Source organism: Megascapheus bottae, chromosome 8 (assembly GCF_031878675.1).
Source record: "Megascapheus bottae isolate mThoBot1 chromosome 8, mThoBot2.hap1, whole genome shotgun sequence".
NCBI lineage: Eukaryota > Metazoa > Chordata > Mammalia > Rodentia > Geomyidae > Megascapheus > Megascapheus bottae.
In genome coordinates, this window is record NC_143516.1 from 5233848 (window position 1) to 5252398 (window position 18551).

Sequence of the window (18551 nt, forward strand, 5' to 3'; positions counted from 1 at the left end):
AAATCAGAAAGCCAATCCCTGTCTTCACATGCTTGGAGCCACACAAGGTAATAAGCAGGGCATGTGTGGCAAAGGGCCAAAGCCCACCAGAGAACAGATACTGATCAGCATCAGCAGAATACATACTGTAGGCTAAAGACATGCAGGCACAACAAGGAAGTATAAAAATATGAATGCCTTCCCACAAACAGGTGTGTGTGGCCAGGCTGGAAGTACATGAGTGAAGTAAGACACAGATCTAAAGGAAGTTTCTGGTATTTGTTGTGGGACGTGAACGCTGTCTGGGCCTGGGCACTGTCCCTTGAGCTCCAGTCCCTTGAGCTCTTCAGCTCAAGGCTACCGCCCTACCCTTTGAGCCACAGCGCCACTTCCGGTTTTTTGGTGGTTAATTGGAGAAAAGCATCTCAAGAACTTCCATGCCTAGGCTAGCTCTGAAACTCAATCCTCAGATCTCAGCCTCCTGAGTAGCTAGGATTACAGGTGGGAGCCACCGGGCCTGGCTGAAGGAACATTCTTATTTGATCACTTTTGCAGGCAGAGCATTTAGAAAGCAAAAACCCACAGCTGGCCAGTGCTGACCAGTGCTTTTGGGAGAACTACACAACCACTCCCATGAAGTCCCTCAGGGCAATGTGGCACCAACAGCTTTCCCTCAGGGCTAACAACATCTGGCTGGAGTAGGTATGGGCTGTAAAGTCCCAAAACTGAGCTTTTAAGCAGCAGAAAAGGACTCTACCTCTTACCTGCTTCACAGTGTATTTTTTGGGTTATCAAGGTCCAAGTTAAAAAGAAAAATTTTGGCCGGGAGTTTGGCCTAGTGGTTAAAGTGCTTGCCTAGCATGCACGAAGACCCGGGTTCGATTCCTTGGTACCACATACATAGACAAAAGCCGGAAATGGTGCTGAGGCTCAAGTGGTAGAGCTCTAGCCTTGAGAAAGTCCAAGGACAGTGCTCAGGCCCTGAGCTCAAGCCCAGGACTGGCAAAAAAAAAAGAAAAAAAAAAAAAAGAAAAATCTTCCAGATTCCTTGAGAAGGGTGTGCTAAGTGGATAAATGTATCGCTGCACCCCTCACAGACTCTAAGTTGGGTCTTGCACAGAATGAGCTAGAGGTGTAGTTCAATAATGGAGTGTGCACGTGCCTGGTATTCCTGAGGCCCTGGATTCATCTCCCAGACCTCAATAAATAAATACACTCTTTTTTTAATGCTAACTGCAAGGATCTCCCATACATTCGGTTTCCTGTAAGACACTCAGGCCCAGAGAACTGGCAGTGGCCAAGTCTTCAGAATACGCCAGGGCTCTGATCTGAGATTTGAGCTCTTTCCACTCTGCAGTTGAGTATCATTGTGAGTGTACAGGCACAGAATTCACCCATGGATACAGGTGTTCAATTACTTGAGCATGAGAATCATGTACTGTGGAGACAATTCACTAACGTGGCATTACAGTAGAGCAGCTGTGCCCTATGTTCAGGGAAGGTTCTTGATCCCACTACCAAAGAGGAATCGCTCTAACTCTGTACTTTTTTCCAGAGAAGACGGGTGTGCGAGGACAGACCGCCAGAACTCCTGATGACTGACTCATCTCCCATTCTCTTGTCTCTTAGAAAAGCTCTCCAGCCCAGTGCAGAGCCAGTGCACAGCTGCTGAAAAGATAATGCCAGCAGTCCTCAGCCAATCTCCCTGCCATGAAACAAGCACTCAGCAAGCTTGGCAGGGTCGTCAGGAGTGCAGGCTGAGCGTAAGTTGTGCACGTACAACCCTCCCTCGCAGGGAGCAGGTGTCATACTGGCTCCATATTCCAGAGGCAGGAAAGGGACAGTGAGACATCAGGCAAAAGGGTGACGCCAAAAGACATGCACTGAGAGCCATCCCCGCCAGCTTCCAAACAGAAATACTGTCCTCCAGAAGGCTGCCGGAGCAAGTTTTCTAAATCAAGTTTCTAAACAAAAACTACGAGAAATGATACACAATGAGTCCAGGAGTTGTCACTAAGTTCTTAGATGGGTCATGGTAACTCAACCAGAAAACGACAATGCGGTCTCAAATACAGCTCTCAGTTCAGTATGTACTTCCTTCCATGTGCACTGTCATAAGAGAACAGGGAAAAAAAGGCCATGACACAATTAGATGGCATCTACACTAGTGGCAGTCATCTCCAAACTACTCAGGGGCAGCTGTCCTATGAGCAAGGGCGAGGGGCCCCAGCAAGGGTGTAAGACAGTACCGGAGTGGCGGGAGAGCACAGACAGGTCGTAGCGCTTCTTCCCGTCACTGGCGCCGCAGAGGAGGTCTTCCTTTTCCTTGACACAGGCGAACGTCGTGTCCCATGTGAAGAAGTAGGTGCAGTCTACCTCGCCCGTGAATACAGGTTCTCCTCTCCCTTCGTTACCTGAACAACAGGAGAGGAAAAGAAGCTTCTGTGTGACTCAACCCAACAGAAGGGCTGAGGAGGAAAGAAACAGACACCGGGACCAATGCCTTATGACCCGTGAACATTCATGCCTGGAGATTTGAGAGACTAGGATGGGGGATTAGGGTGTCTATCGCTAAGCTCCAAACACGCACACATAACCCTGGCCTGCAAGCCTAGGTCCCTTTCATCTTGGTACAGCGGCACCACGCAGACCTCACAGAAAGCTGTTTATAGTGCTCCAGGGAGATGGAGAAAGAACAAGGAGCACGTGGCCGACAGCAACCTTTGCTGCTCCAGCCTGCGAGGGGTTCGCTGATGACTCTGAGCAAGACAGAAGTCCAGTTCCCAGAGAGCTGGACTAATGATACGATCATGAGTAAAACCAAGTTTCCCGGGGCTCAAGTCTTCAACAGGGACAAAAAGACCTCCAGCTGAAGTGTGCTAGGGTGCTATACCAAACCTGCCAGGCCACATGCACGTCTGGGTGCTACCGCTGTCGCTGTGACCTATCAGTACCCGTGGCTGTAATGTCACTGGGATCAACAGCTGCTCCTCTAGTACCATCCACAGAGTCCCCACTTGCTGGCCAGGCGGGCAGCCGCCCTTCTCCCCATGGGCCTCCCCAAAGCCAGGTTTGCAGCTTCTCAAAACCCACCCCACCCTTGCCTCAGAGATGGGCCCCTGGCCCAGGACTCCCCATTTTCCTACCCTCAACTGTTTCCTCATCTTTGCCTGTTTTCCTCCTTGAAGTTTGATGTCCTAAGTATCTCATGTTCTAAGGAGAGGAGAAAGTTGTGTTCCGAGGGCAAAGTTATAACTTCTGCTCAATCCTGAGTTCTATAGCTTTTCTGGCAGTGACTAAGTGATACATTTCAACCATGTCAAGGCCAGCTGCACTGGAGACAGATGATAAAACTTACACCTATTAGCATATTATCCTCAAAGCCCAATGGCATAGGGCGACTTTAGCCTTGCCATATGGATTGAGTGGTTAAGTGACTCACCAGTGTTTTCCTGGCTAGAAAGGAGGGGGAGCCAGAATCAAACCCTTATAGTCTGGCCCAAGACCCAAGCTCATAACCACAAGGCAAGACTTTCCCATACTCCGGGAGAGGGGGGAGGGGAGGAAGGAGAGAGTTTTTTCTCTCTTTTTTAAAGGTGTTTCCTGTTTTGGCTAGTCGGTTTGGTTTTGTATTTCATACCTTCAGTCTTAAGAAAAGTATGACTCTCGCTTTCTTTCCTGAGCAAAGTGCATGGCTAAGTAGCCACTGCTCTCTAGGTAGGATCTCTGCACAGTACTCGCTCAGTAGCTGTGTTAACTCACTGGCCTTTTTCCAACTTTCCCTCAGTTTCCCTGGGGTTGAATCCAATATGGGATTCATAGCTTAAGCCAGCTAGCTAGATTACAATATGGAAAACCTTAATTTCTATGATCTAAGCATTCACAGGGTTTCTCTACCAGATAAGCTCATGTATAACTGTTCTGAAGCCAGAAACAGCTCTAGCTCCAGAAGGGCTGGAAGTGTGGCCTAGTGGTAGAGTGCTTGCCTAGCATGCACGAAGACCTGGGTTCAATTCCTCAGTACCACATATACATAGAAAAAACAGAAATGGTGCTGTGGCTCAAGTGGTAGAGCTCTAACCTTTAGACAGCCAAAGGACAGTGCTCAGGTCCTGAGTTCAAGGCCCAGGACTGACCAAAAAAAAAAAATCTGTAGAAATAGTTCCAGAGCTTAATTTTTAATTATGTTTTAAAATCTAAGTACCAGTGATTGTATATAGAGATTCCCTTCTTGTTTGTTAAACATGACATTTGAAATACGATGTAAAAATCAATGTTAAATTCTTTATTAAAAAAATATTTAAAAGAAAAAAAATAGTTCCAGAATTCCTCCAGTTTACCTGGTTTTGTACCTGAAAGAAACCATCTGCAGGGACATAGGCCATCTTTCTATGCTTCAAGAAAGCTGAGCAGCATGGAATGCCACCACTCTCACCAACATTTGTTTTTAAGCATGGTCTTCCTGGAACCTATGGGTCTTGTCCATTCATCAACATGACTAGTGGGCACTTTTTACCATCTCTGTCTCATGCACTGCCCCAAAGGCTGGCTCCCAGACTCCATTTTATTACAGAACACATGTATGTGGCCTCCTATGTTCCAGCTGCCATGACTAGCAAGAGAAGGGGACTTTTCCAGTGAACAGAGTGCTCTGCTAAGGAACAGAGGTAGCACTCATTCCTCCATTCCTCTGTGGCAAAAACCATGCTGCTTTTTACCAAACACCTCATTTCCTTCCAAGTACACGATGAAATTCCACTTCCTCCTCAGCCTCTAAGGTCAAATGATTCAATTCTGACCCCATTTTTAGAAAAAGACAATGGTGTTCCTATTCAGGACAGACTTTGGTGGACAGCAGTACAACAGAAAAGGCATGAGTCCTTGAATGCCATATGGAGCAGAGTGCCCACCTACCCTGTCCCCAGCAGACCACACCAGGCACGGACCACGCCAAGAACTGCGAGTGGTCTCTTGTATTAGCCTATCCTCATAGTTTCCTTTCCCCAAAATTTATCAAGTGTTCTTATTTGACAGGACCATGAAAATAAGGCTGTACTTTTCAGCAAACTACATGACTGGTCACTGAAACAAAGAGCAAAAACTATCAAGGTCAAAATAATGTACCTTTGAATCTTAGCAATGTATGAGCCTGAGATTCATGTGCATAAGGAATTCTGGAAATCCTACTTCAACAGTATAAATTACGTTTAGCACATAGCCAGGATTCCATTCACATTTAATAAACTATTACAATTATACCATAAATACAAACTATCAAAAAAAAAAACCTTCTATCTGGAAGTACTCGATTTAAACTTGAAGAAAATAGTAAAATATTATTATAGTACCTGGTACGTTCAGAGGTTTAGAATGCTGAATAACAGAGCAGGAAGGGGTAAGGATTAATTTGCTATTATCAACTCCTGCCTGAGAGGAACATTTCTCTGGGTAAGACTCTATTCGAACCACAATGAGAACAGCATGGTAAAACATTCATTTCTTGTCAGGTCCAGCAAGAGTGCCAAGATCACAGAAAACAATGGGCTGGAGGAACGGCATGGTCCATAGTTAACACATGGTGTACAGGAAGCAAGTAAACAAAACAATGCCCTTTAGAGAGGTGGTCATATAAATGCCATTGTACAACTAGAAACTTCGGTAATGAAAAGGAAAACTAAAGAGTCTTTGGCATCTGTTTCAAACCTTAAGTGTGGGATCTGCCCCATCTCCCATCTGTTTATAGCCAGTAAATGCCTGGAGAACCATCTGCCTCCAGAGCCCCTAAGAACTTCCAGGGCCTTAGCCAACAGGTACTAAAAAAAATGTAGATAAGAGTGATAAGAGCCAGTTAATCCGATCCAAAGGCAGAGGGCAGCCGACCCATGATTCTCCTGAGGACTGTGCAGTGCCAGCAGACCCGCAATGCCAACCAGAGCCCGCAAGGTCACGGCCCACCAGGTGTCCTGCCCAAGTGCCACTCTGGCCGAGCTACCTCAGCCCATTCTGTGCTTGGTGGTCACACGGCCTCTCCCAGATCATAGTAAGTCATGGAGGAAAGAGCCAAACAGTCCAAGTCCAGCAGCAGAAACACACAAAACAAACAAAGAGGCGCCAGAGAAACCCTCAGGAGAGGAACAGCCACATGAGCCATGCAGAACACAGACAAGGTTGAAAGTTCCAAGAGGAAAGAGCGTCTTGCTGAAGTGGACGGGAAAAAGGGAGGGGAAGGGGGGGGGGGGGGGGGGGAGAAGAGGAGGAACAGGGCAGGTCTCCGGTGCTGATGGAATGCTGTCACCTCTCTACAGTGGCCATGAGTCTACAAAATCTTCAAGCAAGTACCTTGGTGTCTCAGACCACTTCTAGTCACCATGTCTTCAGTAAATGTTTCCCAGGACGTCTTATAATCCTCAAGTCCAAATATGGCCACAGAACCATTACTTTGCAAAGAGGTTAGCTTGAAAATCAACAGTGCACATCGGACGCTCACTGGGACACAGGTACCACACTACATGGAACCTAAAGCCACCAGCACCAAGAGCCGTATAAACATGTCTACTTTGTACAATGAAAGAGAAAGGGGGGAGGGGGGAAGGGGGGAAGGTAGGAAGGAAGGAAGGAAGGAAGGAAGGAAGGAAGGAAGGAAGGAAGGAAGGAAGGAGCAAGCGAGCGAGCGAAATCGTGGCATGGAGGAAGTACACTGGAGAGGCAGATTTGCCTCTGCCAGATCTGCCTGGCTGGAGTTATACAGCAGAATTCAAGGCAGAAACTCTCCCAGCAAGCAGGGCTGGGCCTGTTCCCAAGACAAACACACAGTAGAGGAGAACGGAAACAAGATGTGCTGTGGGCGGGGTGAGGGCTAGCAGGACCTTACTCCAACAGAAAAACTCAGTGAAGGAACTAGAGACCACCAGATCCAAAGGAGGACATCAGACTGCTCCACTCTGCATTCTACTCTCAAGAAGATGCATGTACACGTGCATGCGCACACACACCTCAACATGAAGAATCGGGGTTCAGAGCCACCACACACTCACCTGCTGTCTTATTGCACTCAAAGTTTATGACACTCATCCGCTGAAAGCCAGAGCTGCATTCATCGCCTCCAGAATATATCAAGGTGAGGTCTCCGTCTGAGTACCTAGATTTGTGTGCACATACAAACGTTGTTGGGTTGTTGGTTGAACCAAAACAGAAACTTCATGTTTTACAAACTGCTTCATGAACCCTTCTGCGTATGGACAGCTCTCAAGGCAGCTGGACAAGGACTGTAAGAAGGCACGGCTCACATGTCCAGCACGGTCATCCCTACACTGTAAAATGGGCTGCCGGAGTGCTGGCAGAGCATGGTCAGCCTGAGGGCAAAGTAAATAAATGCCCAAGAGTGGGACAGTCCTTCTGACAGCTGTCCAAAGCACCTCCTTCCTAACGGACCCTGGATGACACTGAATCTTCACACTACTCTCTGTGACGGTGAATGAACAAGTTAGGTCACAAGAACTGCACTGAAGAACTATTTTCGGCTCATATATGTAGCTAACAGGGTTTCAAGTTCTCAAAAGTAACAATTCCTAGTAAACATAAGCATTAAAATGCAAGATCATAAAGCACCAGCCTAAAAAAAAATAAGCATGAGTGGCAAGCCCTGACTTTAAGTCCCAGTCCCAGCAACTAAATAAAAACGTAAACAGGCCAATGGGGGAAGAATACAAGAGTATGTCAGCTGTAAACTAACTTTCCTACAATATAATTCCCTACAAACAATAGACTTACAAAATGAATGGCTCTCACAGACACATTGTTATAAAGACAGGAAATACGTCCAACCAGTTAGGGATAAATGTCAGCCTGTCACATAGGAAGGAATGCTGGCCCTGAATTCCCTGTGTCGGGAAGTGGAAGGAGAAATGGTGCACAACCAACACACGTGACAATCATGGGGCAGCGTTTACACACCGGAGGGTCTGGTTCTGGTGTCTTCCTGATATTTTGACTTGAGTGGAATCGGCCTTCTTCACTTGGCAAACTGCAGCCTCTTTGTTACTGCAGACCTGCATGGCAGTGTTTCCGCACACGCTCATATAAAACATATATTCTTTTCCATCGGCAGCATAGTACCCTAGAGATGCGAGACACAGGAAGAGCTGGTTTACACAGACAGGCGCACATTGCCCTGCGCCCTCAAGGCAAACCTGCCTGGGGTCTGGGAGCCCCGTGAGGTCCTGCCTCCTCCACCAGGGGCAAGGCAGGGCAGCGGGCACACACCTCTCTGCTGGGCAAGGGGCCTGAGGTCCATATTGATGTCGTGCTGCTCGCTGCTCAGAAGGCAGGTTTCGCTCTCCAGGTAGTCTCGATGGCAGGCGTACTCGGTGATCCACTCGACCTCATAGCGGCAATTGGACTTGGCAGTGAGTTTGGGAATGGTGCCCTACCAGCAGCAAGGCAAAAGGTGATGAGTTCTAAAGGACATTTTAAATGCAGGTGTCCAATGTTTGGGGAAGCTTGCAGACAAACTGACTGGATTTTTCTGTTCCTGCTATTTGAATCGCACTTGACACACTGATTAAATAACTTACAAAAACAACTTACTACCCTTCTATTAATTACAATAAAAAATATGAAAAAAAACTTACTGTTCCCTTTTCTTTTAGCTTCTATTCTATTTAAAGTGGCTATCCTATTTTAACTTTATTTTTTTTCCAATTGACCGAGAACAACTCCACTTACTTTCACCTCCTCTACAGAGCAACACAAGCTTCAGCCAGTGCAGCTACCCTGAGGTGAGGGTCGTAGAGAATCATGACCTGACAGGCAGCCTGAGGGAGCCACTGTGGTCCTCTCCTGAACCTGGACCCTCCCCGACTCTCTCTTCAACCTCCAGGAGAGTCACATAATCCCAGCATTGGGGAGTTAAGGCAAGATGACTGTGAGTTCAAGACTGTCCTGAGTACAAATACAAATGCGCGCGCGCGTGTGCACGCACACACACACCACACACGCGCGCGTACGCACGCACGCACACACACACACACACTCTACCCAGTGCAAAGCAAGCAACTCCCAGTGAGTCCCGAGTTCTCCAGGAGGCTCGCCTCATCTTCCCACCAGATCTCAGCCCCTCTGGACCGCCACCACTCCCTGCACCCACAGGCCTGCCTGAAACACACTGGTGTTTTGAGGGTGACCCGGGCTAAGTCTCCAGCTTTGCCACCTCCCTAAGGAAAGCACTTACCTCCCTCCGCTCCGACGGGCACACAAAGGTGATGGTGACCGCAGGGCTGTGGCCATCACAGAAGTCTGGCTGCCCCGGCCCTTCCTTCACATAACTCAGGACAAGCCTGCAGGAGCGGCACACAGAGAGGGTCACAAACACACAGAGAACGCTCCGACGAGCATCCTATCCTGACCATGTAGCATATGGGGAGGCAGAAGAGGACAAAAGAAACAAACCGTAGAAGTAACAGTATAACGTGGCTTCCATTTCCATTTCAGAAAACAAAAAATTAAAAGCAACCTATTATTAAAAGTCAAATAAAGTGACCAGGGTATAAGCTGAAAATACTTAAAAGAGCTTTCTGAAGAACACTTTTATAAATGACAACAAAGCCAAGAGAGCACAACTGAGCCAGGCCAAGGGCACAAGGCAAGAAATAAAGCAGCTAAATCGTGGCAGTGCACTGGAGAGGCAGACTCCACAAGGCTGCAATTCTGTGCAAGCCAAAAGGCTCGTTCGTAGGCTGCAAGTTGCCAGCCTAGCAGCCCCAGGTAAGCTCTCCTCGAGCGAGGCCCTGCCAGCAAGTGTCCAGCATCCAGGCACCACAACACGAGTGCTAAAAACAGGTGACCTGCCTCTTTGCCCTGCCAAGCACACACGCGGCTGCTCCGGGCCCACACTTCTCTAGAGCCTTGGCCGACTGCCCAGATCTGAGTCATTGGCCTGTCCCTCCAGACACGCCCGCATGCTCGACATGCTGCAGCAAGTCCACGGGGAGACAGGGACTTTAAGGAGGTAATAAGTAAAAATGAGGTCAGATAAGTGGACTTGAACCCAACAATTCTGGTGTCTTTCTAAGAAGAGGACATGAGAACACACACAGGGAAGACCATGGGAGGACACAAAAGAAGACAAGAGACAGGCCACAGGAGAAACCACCCAGCGGACACCTTGTCTCAGACGTCTGTGTCCCAATGGCAAGGAAACGAAGTTCTGGTGTTTAAGCCCCACAGTGTGCAGTATTGTCCTGTCAGCCTGAGCGAATTACTACAGACGCAAATAGAGAAAATCCCAGCATTTTAAGTTTAGCCCGTGGTACAGTGCTCTCTGCAGACAAAACAGCAATTTGCACTGCACATTGGTCCTCCCACCTCCCCAACACGCTGACAACTCCAGAACACAGCCAGGCAAAGTCAGGCCTGTGCGAGGCCCAGACCAGGAGGCCGAGGAAGACCGCACGCACATCTCCATTCAGGATGTGATCACCTACACATCACAGAAGAAACCTCTTCTCACCAGAGGAGGCACAAAACTGTCCAAGGAACCATCACTCTCCACTGGGAACTGGAATGCTTGCTGTGCCCTGAACCTAAGGGTAAAGTCACCAGGCAGCCAGCCAATTTCCAGTCCTATCTCCTGCTCTCCTAAGGAGGACATGACTGAGCACATGGGAATGAGGACTATGAGAAGCACCCTGAGGCTGTATTACCTCTGAAAGCAAATACAGGCCTGGGATGTGACCTAGATTGTAATATGCCACTGGCATCATAGGGTCAGAAAGTAAGCGACAAGCCAATTCCCATGAGACTCAGCTGGCATCCATGACCTTAAAAGCATCTACCCCCAAACTTGTCTCTACAAGTCCGTTCAATCAGTTCTATTCACATGTATCAATTATGCAAGCAGTAGTTTTCACTATAAGATTTTCATACCTCATGTGAAAGGGTATCAATGTATGTGAATTAAGCCCCTTCTATCTGGCAAATATCATGTAACCCTTTTACTAATTACAATAAAAAAAAAGAAAAAAAAAGATTTTCATACCTGCGTGTAACATATTTAAAGCCTATTCATATGCTGACCCCAGTCCCCTCTCCTATCCTCCAGCTCCCAGCCTCTTCCTCGTCCCTCAATCAGCCTCTGGGTTGCAAACCACAGTAGAAACCGATACTGACCTGTCCTTGCTCACCAGCTTCAGCCCATCCTTGGGCTGGCCCACGTCAAACCCCTGGTTTCCTCTCAGCAGACAGGCAGCAGTGCCAGTAGGACAGGCACGCAGCTGTGGGCTTGAGTCCCGGAGGGAGTCTGCAAGAAATCACAGGTGACAGTGAAGCGAAGTGTCAGATGCAGTCCTCACAGGTATCCTGAGGCCCCGGATCTCGCCGAGCAAATGACTAGATTTTCAGTCTCCATAGCGCACAGCTTCCACCCTGAGGCCCAGGTGGAGAAGTAAGAAGTGCTGCTTGACCTGACCGTGAGAGGCCGCAGCGGACAGATCAGCCCTTACACATGCACACTCACCTCTCCCTCGTCCTCCCCTCCCCTTGTCTAGCCCTACACTGAAAGGGTGGCCAGTGTGTGGCTTCACAGGTGGAGGAGGGAAGAACACGGGAAAGCATCCAAAAAACCCCAGACCTCCTTTCCGACCACGAAAGGCAGCTGTGGGAAGTGCAGCTGTGTTTCTCCTTGCCCTTCCACCTGAATGCACAGGCTCCCTGGCCAGCTTCACTCCATGCCCAACCACATGCTCAAAGTGGCAAGCTGGATATGATCCAGACCTTCAAAACATCCTCAACTTTCACCTTCCCAGGCAAAGGGAGATGGAAGGCCCTGCGTCCTGCCATGAGGTGTCACTGGCCAACAAGTGGGGCAGCAAGCCTTTGGCCCTTGAGCCCCTCAACACATGGCAGACTCAGAGTCCCACAGGGCGGGCCCTTGGTCCCCGTCCCAGTGGCGGCTGGGCCTAGGCCCTTAATGTTGCTCACGCTGCCTGGGTTCCCAGAGACAAAGGAAAGGCAAAGGTCTGCAAACACAAGGTGGACACATGGCCACACATCTAGACTGTCCAGGAAAGCAGCTGGGTCACATTCCAGGGAGCTCTGGGGCACAGCATGTGAATACAAAATACACTAAGAACCAAAGCAGCAAATTCAACCAAAACTGCTACTAATGGCAAAGAAAAAAATAATTTTTATAAGACAATGGCCAGTGAATTCAGATAATCCTCAGAAGGATAAAAGACCAGAAAGCTAACCGATTTCTAAATCAAAGCAGTCCATGAGACATCAACTTATAACCAACCTCGAATGTCTGATCCACTGAAAGTAAGATATAATCGGCCTTCCTTCAAAAGGACAAAGGCTGGGGGTGTGGGTGGGGGGAGGGATACGGGTACCAAGACATGTGAAAGGGTATCAATGTATGTGAATTAATGCACCTTCTATCTGGCAAATATCATGTAACCCTTTTACTAATTACAATAAAAAAAAAAGGACAAAGGCTGTCCTTGATGAAGGGACCACAAAAAAAAAATCTAAGGGAGGTTAATCTCTGGCTAGTCTGGGGAGCCATGTAGATGTATTTATTATTCTGCTTAGAAACAATGCAGCAGAGGGTCTGAAAAAGAACAATCTTACAGATGAAGCGTTCTTAGTCAACCCAATGAATAACATGGAGATCCGAACAGGAGCAAAAACAGGAGTGGAAGATGGTGGAGCCTTCCAGCAGCCTTCACGCCCCTCGCCCACGACACTCACCTATGTCTCTGCACACGTTGATGAACAGGGACGTGTCGGGATCAGAGTCATCCACCAGGTAGCCTCCACTCAGCTTGATCAGTGGGTTTAAATCGTGTTTCTTCAACTCTGCATCAAATGCATAGCATGGCACCTAGAAGAGAAGAGTGAGCCTTCATCACACACCTTAGGACTCGTGGTCAGAAAAGCCTGAGCCAGTACCACACAACACTGGGCCTGTCAGGCTACCCTCAAGGACCAAGGACACGTGGCAAGGGTGGACAAGGATGTCATCCTCTATCATTTCTAGCATTTTCCTTGCCCACTCAAGGCTGTGCTTCTGCCCTGTCTTCTCAATGGACCACCCCTCTTCCTGCCTCTCCCTCTCCCCCTCTCCTGCTCTGGTACAATACCTACCACGACTCTTACCTTGAAATCCCCCACTGCTCCCCTCACATCCATCTCTGCAACATTCAGCCAAATTCTTCGATCCATCCCTGTTCAACAACTCCCCTTCCTCCCTCCCCAGCTCCTATCTGAATGCTAGCACATATGGCTCTGTCTCTTCCCCTGTCAAGGCTACATCTGCCAGAGAACTTCAACAACTGCCAGATGAGGGTCATGTTTTAGCCATCCAGGCCTTATCTGGTCTGAAGGACACACAACTCAGCCAGCTTTGGACAGCAGTTCTTCCCTTTGCTTCCTAGACACCTAGCAGTGTCTGGAAGCATGTTCTTTCTCCAACAGCTAGCCAGGCTTCTAGCTAGCTAAATGCAGAAGGTCTCCACGGACAGCCTGACTAGGACACCTGTCCCCTTTGTCTACTCACCCTTTGGTGCCCTGGTCAATGTGGCCTAAACCCCTACTGATGACCCAGCACAGGACTCTAGCCCTCACCTTTCCCTACAACTCCAGCCTGGCAGAGCCAACACAACAGCTGAGTTTGTGAGCACAGACTCAAAATAAGAGTACTCAGGCTCGAGTTCTACTGTTGATGCTTTGTCTAAGCAAACTGCCTCAGTTTCCCCTGTGTCAGAGGGAGACAATGAGTTCGATCATTTCTTCTATGTACAACATAGAAGACTCTGCTGCTATTTGCTACAACCACAACTGTCACTCAGAGACATACGAAAGCATTTCAGGTTTAACATTTAAAATTGGAACTCCACTTTCTCCCTCAAACACGCTGTTACCCCAGTGTTACCCATGTCACCAAAGGGGACAATCACTTAGTCAGATGCTCAGACAGAGACTGGGAGTCCTGGCACGACCCTTCTTACTTACAAGACTTCAAACTGCATCCTGAGCTCCCTTCTCCCCACTATTAGTCCTCACACCTGTCTCTTGGCTGGTCCCCTGCTGCAGTTTGATGTACCCCAGGCCCACCCATCTCTACATCCACAGGCAGTAGCTTTCAAAGGGAATCAGCTCACACACAGAACAGAAAGTAAGCCGCCTCCGCTCCTTCCATACTCCTGCTTCCTCCTCCACCACACCCTTCTATCACCCCACACAGCCTCTTGCACCTGCCAATAAGAACTGGATGCTTGGCGGGGAGTTTGGCCTAGCGGTAGAGCGCTCACCTGGCATGCGCAAAGACCTGGGTTCGATTCCACATAGGAAAAAAAAGCCAGAAGTGGTGCAACAGCTCAAGTGTTAGAGCTCTAGCCTTGAGGAAGCCCAAGGACAGTGATTGGGCCCTTGAGTTCAAGCTCCAGGGCTGGCAAAAAAAAAAAAAGAAAGAAAGAAAGAAAGAAAAGAAAAGAAAGAAAACAGAAGAACTGGATGCTTCTTGGCTCCCCCTCCTTCACTTCCTTCAGGCCTCGAGCAAAATGTCTCCCCTTAGTAAAGCATTTTCTAGGATCTCTTTATGGCCTTTCTCAGCACTACATTTCTTCACAAAACAGACATGCCTTGTGGTACCAGAGTGGGCTGTCTGGCCTCGTCTCCTCCCTGAAGACAGGGCCTCTGGCCTAGAGAGAGCCCTGACAAAGACTTAGGGCAATGCCAGGTACAAAGCACGAGTTTGGCTAGGATCTACTCAAGAAAACACAGCAGCCACCTTTACTCACTCTAATGTATGGCCCATGCCATGTGTGTATAGACAAATGGCTATTTAACTTTCATCACAGTGATGTGAGACTCTATGCATTAAAACCTCTGCCTCATTCTGAAATAAAGCATTCAAGCCCAAAGATATGCCCAGAACTAAAAAGATTCTGCTCACCAAGATAGACTCTGCTCACCAATGAAATGACCTGATTTATGATAGCCTAAGGAACAGTCTCAAAATCCATGTTCCCTGCAATCATTTCAAAGTAGTTCACTTCATTACTTTCCATGGAAAAACATTCTACAAGTTTATCTTTTGGACTGATGCAATGCAAAAGCCAATCTAAGTACAAAAAGTTAACTGCTTAATATTTAGCTTTCAAGTTTTTCTTACAAAGATGCTTATCAAGTCTTCAGGCAAGCTTTAGCTTACTGACCTCTTCCTCGGGCCTGATTCCAGAGATTTCTCTGAGAGCCAAGGGGGCCAATCAAACAACTGAACAGTTCAGCACGGGGTTTGTAAACTCCTAAACCTATAAAGCCATTTCTCACCACTGACAAGCTTCCCCAAGCTAAGGAATCCCTGATAACAGAGAAGGTAGGACACAGGCACACAACCCCAGCAAAGGCCACATTCCCACAGAAGGCAGGGAAAATAAAGGGAAGTTATCACTGCAGGCTAGCTGAAGCGCAGTGAAATGTAATACTATGTGTCCCTAATCCCACTAATCTAAAGCTTGTCATCCACAGCAAAATCACAGGAGGTCATTCACTCATGAGGGGAATGAGTCAGCTGGCTGGTTAGGAAGAAGCCAAAATACAAGCCTGAAACAGAAATGGAAACACTTCGGCACAAGGCCAAGAATAGAAGGTGGGCCACTTTGGAAAGAATCTGTTGCTTTGATCCTGGTTCCATGTAAGGACACTTAGAGGATTGGGGCGCAGGGGGTGGGGGGGGTGGGTCTATGCCTCTCCTGCTGACAGTATCATCCCTGGCCACCATGTCACGCCAGGGTAGGAAAAAAGATACCCCACAGTGCTCTGCAGAACTAGAGCAGTCCAGGACACCAAAGGAATGCCTCCCACTTCCTGCCCCACTGTTCTGGGCAAAAAGACAGTCATCAGCCTGGGAAAGCAGAGTATCAGCAATGTCCCACACACTGTGTTCACATGGATGCTGGTCTACATCTCACCAGACTTCAGCAAGACCACAAGCATGCCAGTACCCCTATGTGCACCAAAGACAGGTACCAAAATGTTTTCAAGAACTAATTATGATTTTATATACAAAAAAAGAAGAATTATATGAGCCAATCAGTGGTGGTGGCTCACTTCTGTAATCTCAGCTAATCAGGAGATCCAGAAACCTGCAATTCAAGGGCAGAAAAGTCTGAGATTCCAGATTCAAACTAACCAGCAAAAAGGCAGGCTGAAAGTCATGGTTTAGGTGGTAAAGTGCTAGCTATGCAAGCAAGCTAAGTGAATGTAAGGTCCTGAGTTCAAACCCCAGTACCAAGAGGAAAGGAAAAAAAAAAAAAGCAAGAATTATGTTTAAAACTTTCCCTAGAGGAAAGACTTAGAAAAAATCATATTAAGTTTGAAGTAAGCCAGACTTAAAGGAACTTAGGCTCAATGGTTTCCCTCATTTGTCATAATCAGTAGAAACCTTGGGCTCTACTAGCAGTGATCTGCAATAGAGCAAAACCTTGATACATAAGGCCATATAGTATGAAGCTAATTGAAAGGACCTCCAGGATATTGAAACAAAAGCCATATAACGAATGATTGTTGTCCTTAATGTACTATATTATCTCTCATCTCCTTTGCTGTCCCTTGGGTATCTCATATTATTACAGTATTTCACTTTGTTATCTGATATATCAAATTTATTTGTATTTGGTTATTTGAAATTTGATAGGGAAGGGGGGAAAACCAAGATGGGGGGTGGGGGTGGGGGGGAGGGTAATGGGTACCAAGACATGTGAAAGGGTATCAATGTATGTGAATTAATGCACCTTCTATCTGGCAAATATCATGTAACCCTTTTATTAATTACAATAAAAAATATGAAAAAAAAACTTTTCCTAGAATCCACTGGACCTCACAGCTGTCATTATAAAAGCACTGTCTAGAACTACCATGATCTCCGTCCATCATTCTAAATTGGACACAGAGAAACAGGGCAAAGAAAACAAAGGAAGGTGTGGAAAAGAAAAACACTTGGCGCTAAGCCAACTGAGACTCTGGAAGTATTTCGGAGGATGAGGAGTGTCTTCTAAATACATAAAGCGTTGAATGTTTTTTGAACTGATTTTGTTGGTGCACACAGAGATGACCATGCTCCACATTCTACAGTCACTGCACTCCCTGCTCCTTTCCACCTAACTCCTCTCCCTGGGGCAGAGAGAATCATGACTACAACTGGGCTGGGGGCCCACCTCAAAACTTGATTATCACAGTGGGTTCGGTAAACAAAAACAGCATGGGAAAAGAAACACCTAAAGAGGCAGAAACTCGGAACAAACCATTGATACCTCTCCTGCCACTTCAGACTGGCTTCTAAAAGAAATCAAACATCTATCTTTGAGAAAAATATAGACTCTGGCTCCCTGCTCCTCCCTCAAAGACCTCTTGGCACACGTAGCTATCAAAGCCACATGGAAAAGAATCAGGCTCAGAGACATACACAAGTGTCTGTCACGTATGCCTGTGTTTTTATAGTCCTGTAAAAATGCAAGCACCATTCTCAGCTCTGGGTCATAAGTAGGACAGGAGTTCGAACAGAAAACAGGTTTCGCTTGTTTCTTCTGGAAAGCACTGTTGAGGCACCACTGCCACTTTCAACACTCAAGATGAAACAAAGCCCTGAGTGTCATCAGCAGGCTGGAGAATCAAGCCCAAGAGAAAGCCTGTGGGGTTCAAAAGGTCTGAGGTGTGGAGAACAAAATGGCTCAGCCATCTGGACACCACGGGAAGGTGCACCCTGCCCCCCCCTGCACGTGGGGGTCTTGTCTGTGCTTTTCTTCTCTGAGCATTCTTATAGGATTTTTCTGGAAAGAAACATTTTGTCTCTTCCACTTCAGGCTACCTTCTCTTTAAAAGATGAAGATACTTGAAAAACCAGTGAAAATGTATTTATAACTTGATTTTTCAACAGTAAACTTTTTTGCCCTCTTAAGCTACATAGTAGATAGGCCAACAGTAAACATTACTGACCACACCATTTGTTAATTTCTCTGAACACAATCCAGAAGAACAGGAACCTAAAGGCCAACAGTGAGGAGAATCAGTTATCTTATCTGAGCAGGACATGGCCTCCAGGATCTGGAGGGCTAGTGGTGGAGCCTCCCCTGTTACCCGGAGTCAGGAAGAGTCAGGGCAGACCCACAGGGAGGGGGTGGGGGGAAGTGGGAGACTGGCCAAGAGACTCACTGGATGGCATCTTGACTACAGTTAATGCTAACTACTCACTGATGTGTTGTATCTTCAAAACCACAGCCCATCACAGTAAACCACTTTTATAAGCTCAATCCTACCATTCCACAATGCATACATATTTCATACATCCTGGACATGAGTGGGGGTGTGGGAGGGGGAACGATGTGGCCTTGTATTTTTTCCCGGTTGTGGGGCTAGGGTGCTGACCATGAACTCTTCTGCTTGAGGCTAACGTTCTACCACTTTGAGTCAGAGCTGCACTTCTAATTTGGAAATGGATAATTGGACATTGGAGTCTCACTGGGACTATTCTGCCTGGACGGGCTTCAAAATGTGATCCTTAGACCTCAGCCTCC

At 47.4% G+C, this 18551-nt stretch overlaps 1 protein-coding gene across 1 annotated transcript in view; it reads right to left on the reverse strand.

The window, feature by feature from the left end:
• Positions 1-18551, reverse strand: part of Igf2r (insulin like growth factor 2 receptor) — an 83222-nt gene that overhangs the window by 39942 nt on the left and 24729 nt on the right. The window contains exons 5-11 of the mRNA XM_090337874.1: positions 12727-12859; positions 11146-11275; positions 9209-9314; positions 8242-8404; positions 7933-8095; positions 7014-7117; positions 2229-2393 (exon numbers count right to left, since the gene is read on the reverse strand). Of these exons, the coding sequence (XP_090194000.1) occupies positions 2229-2393; positions 7014-7117; positions 7933-8095; positions 8242-8404; positions 9209-9314; positions 11146-11275; positions 12727-12859 (964 nt within the window). The remainder of the gene's footprint in view (positions 1-2228; positions 2394-7013; positions 7118-7932; positions 8096-8241; positions 8405-9208; positions 9315-11145; positions 11276-12726; positions 12860-18551) is intronic.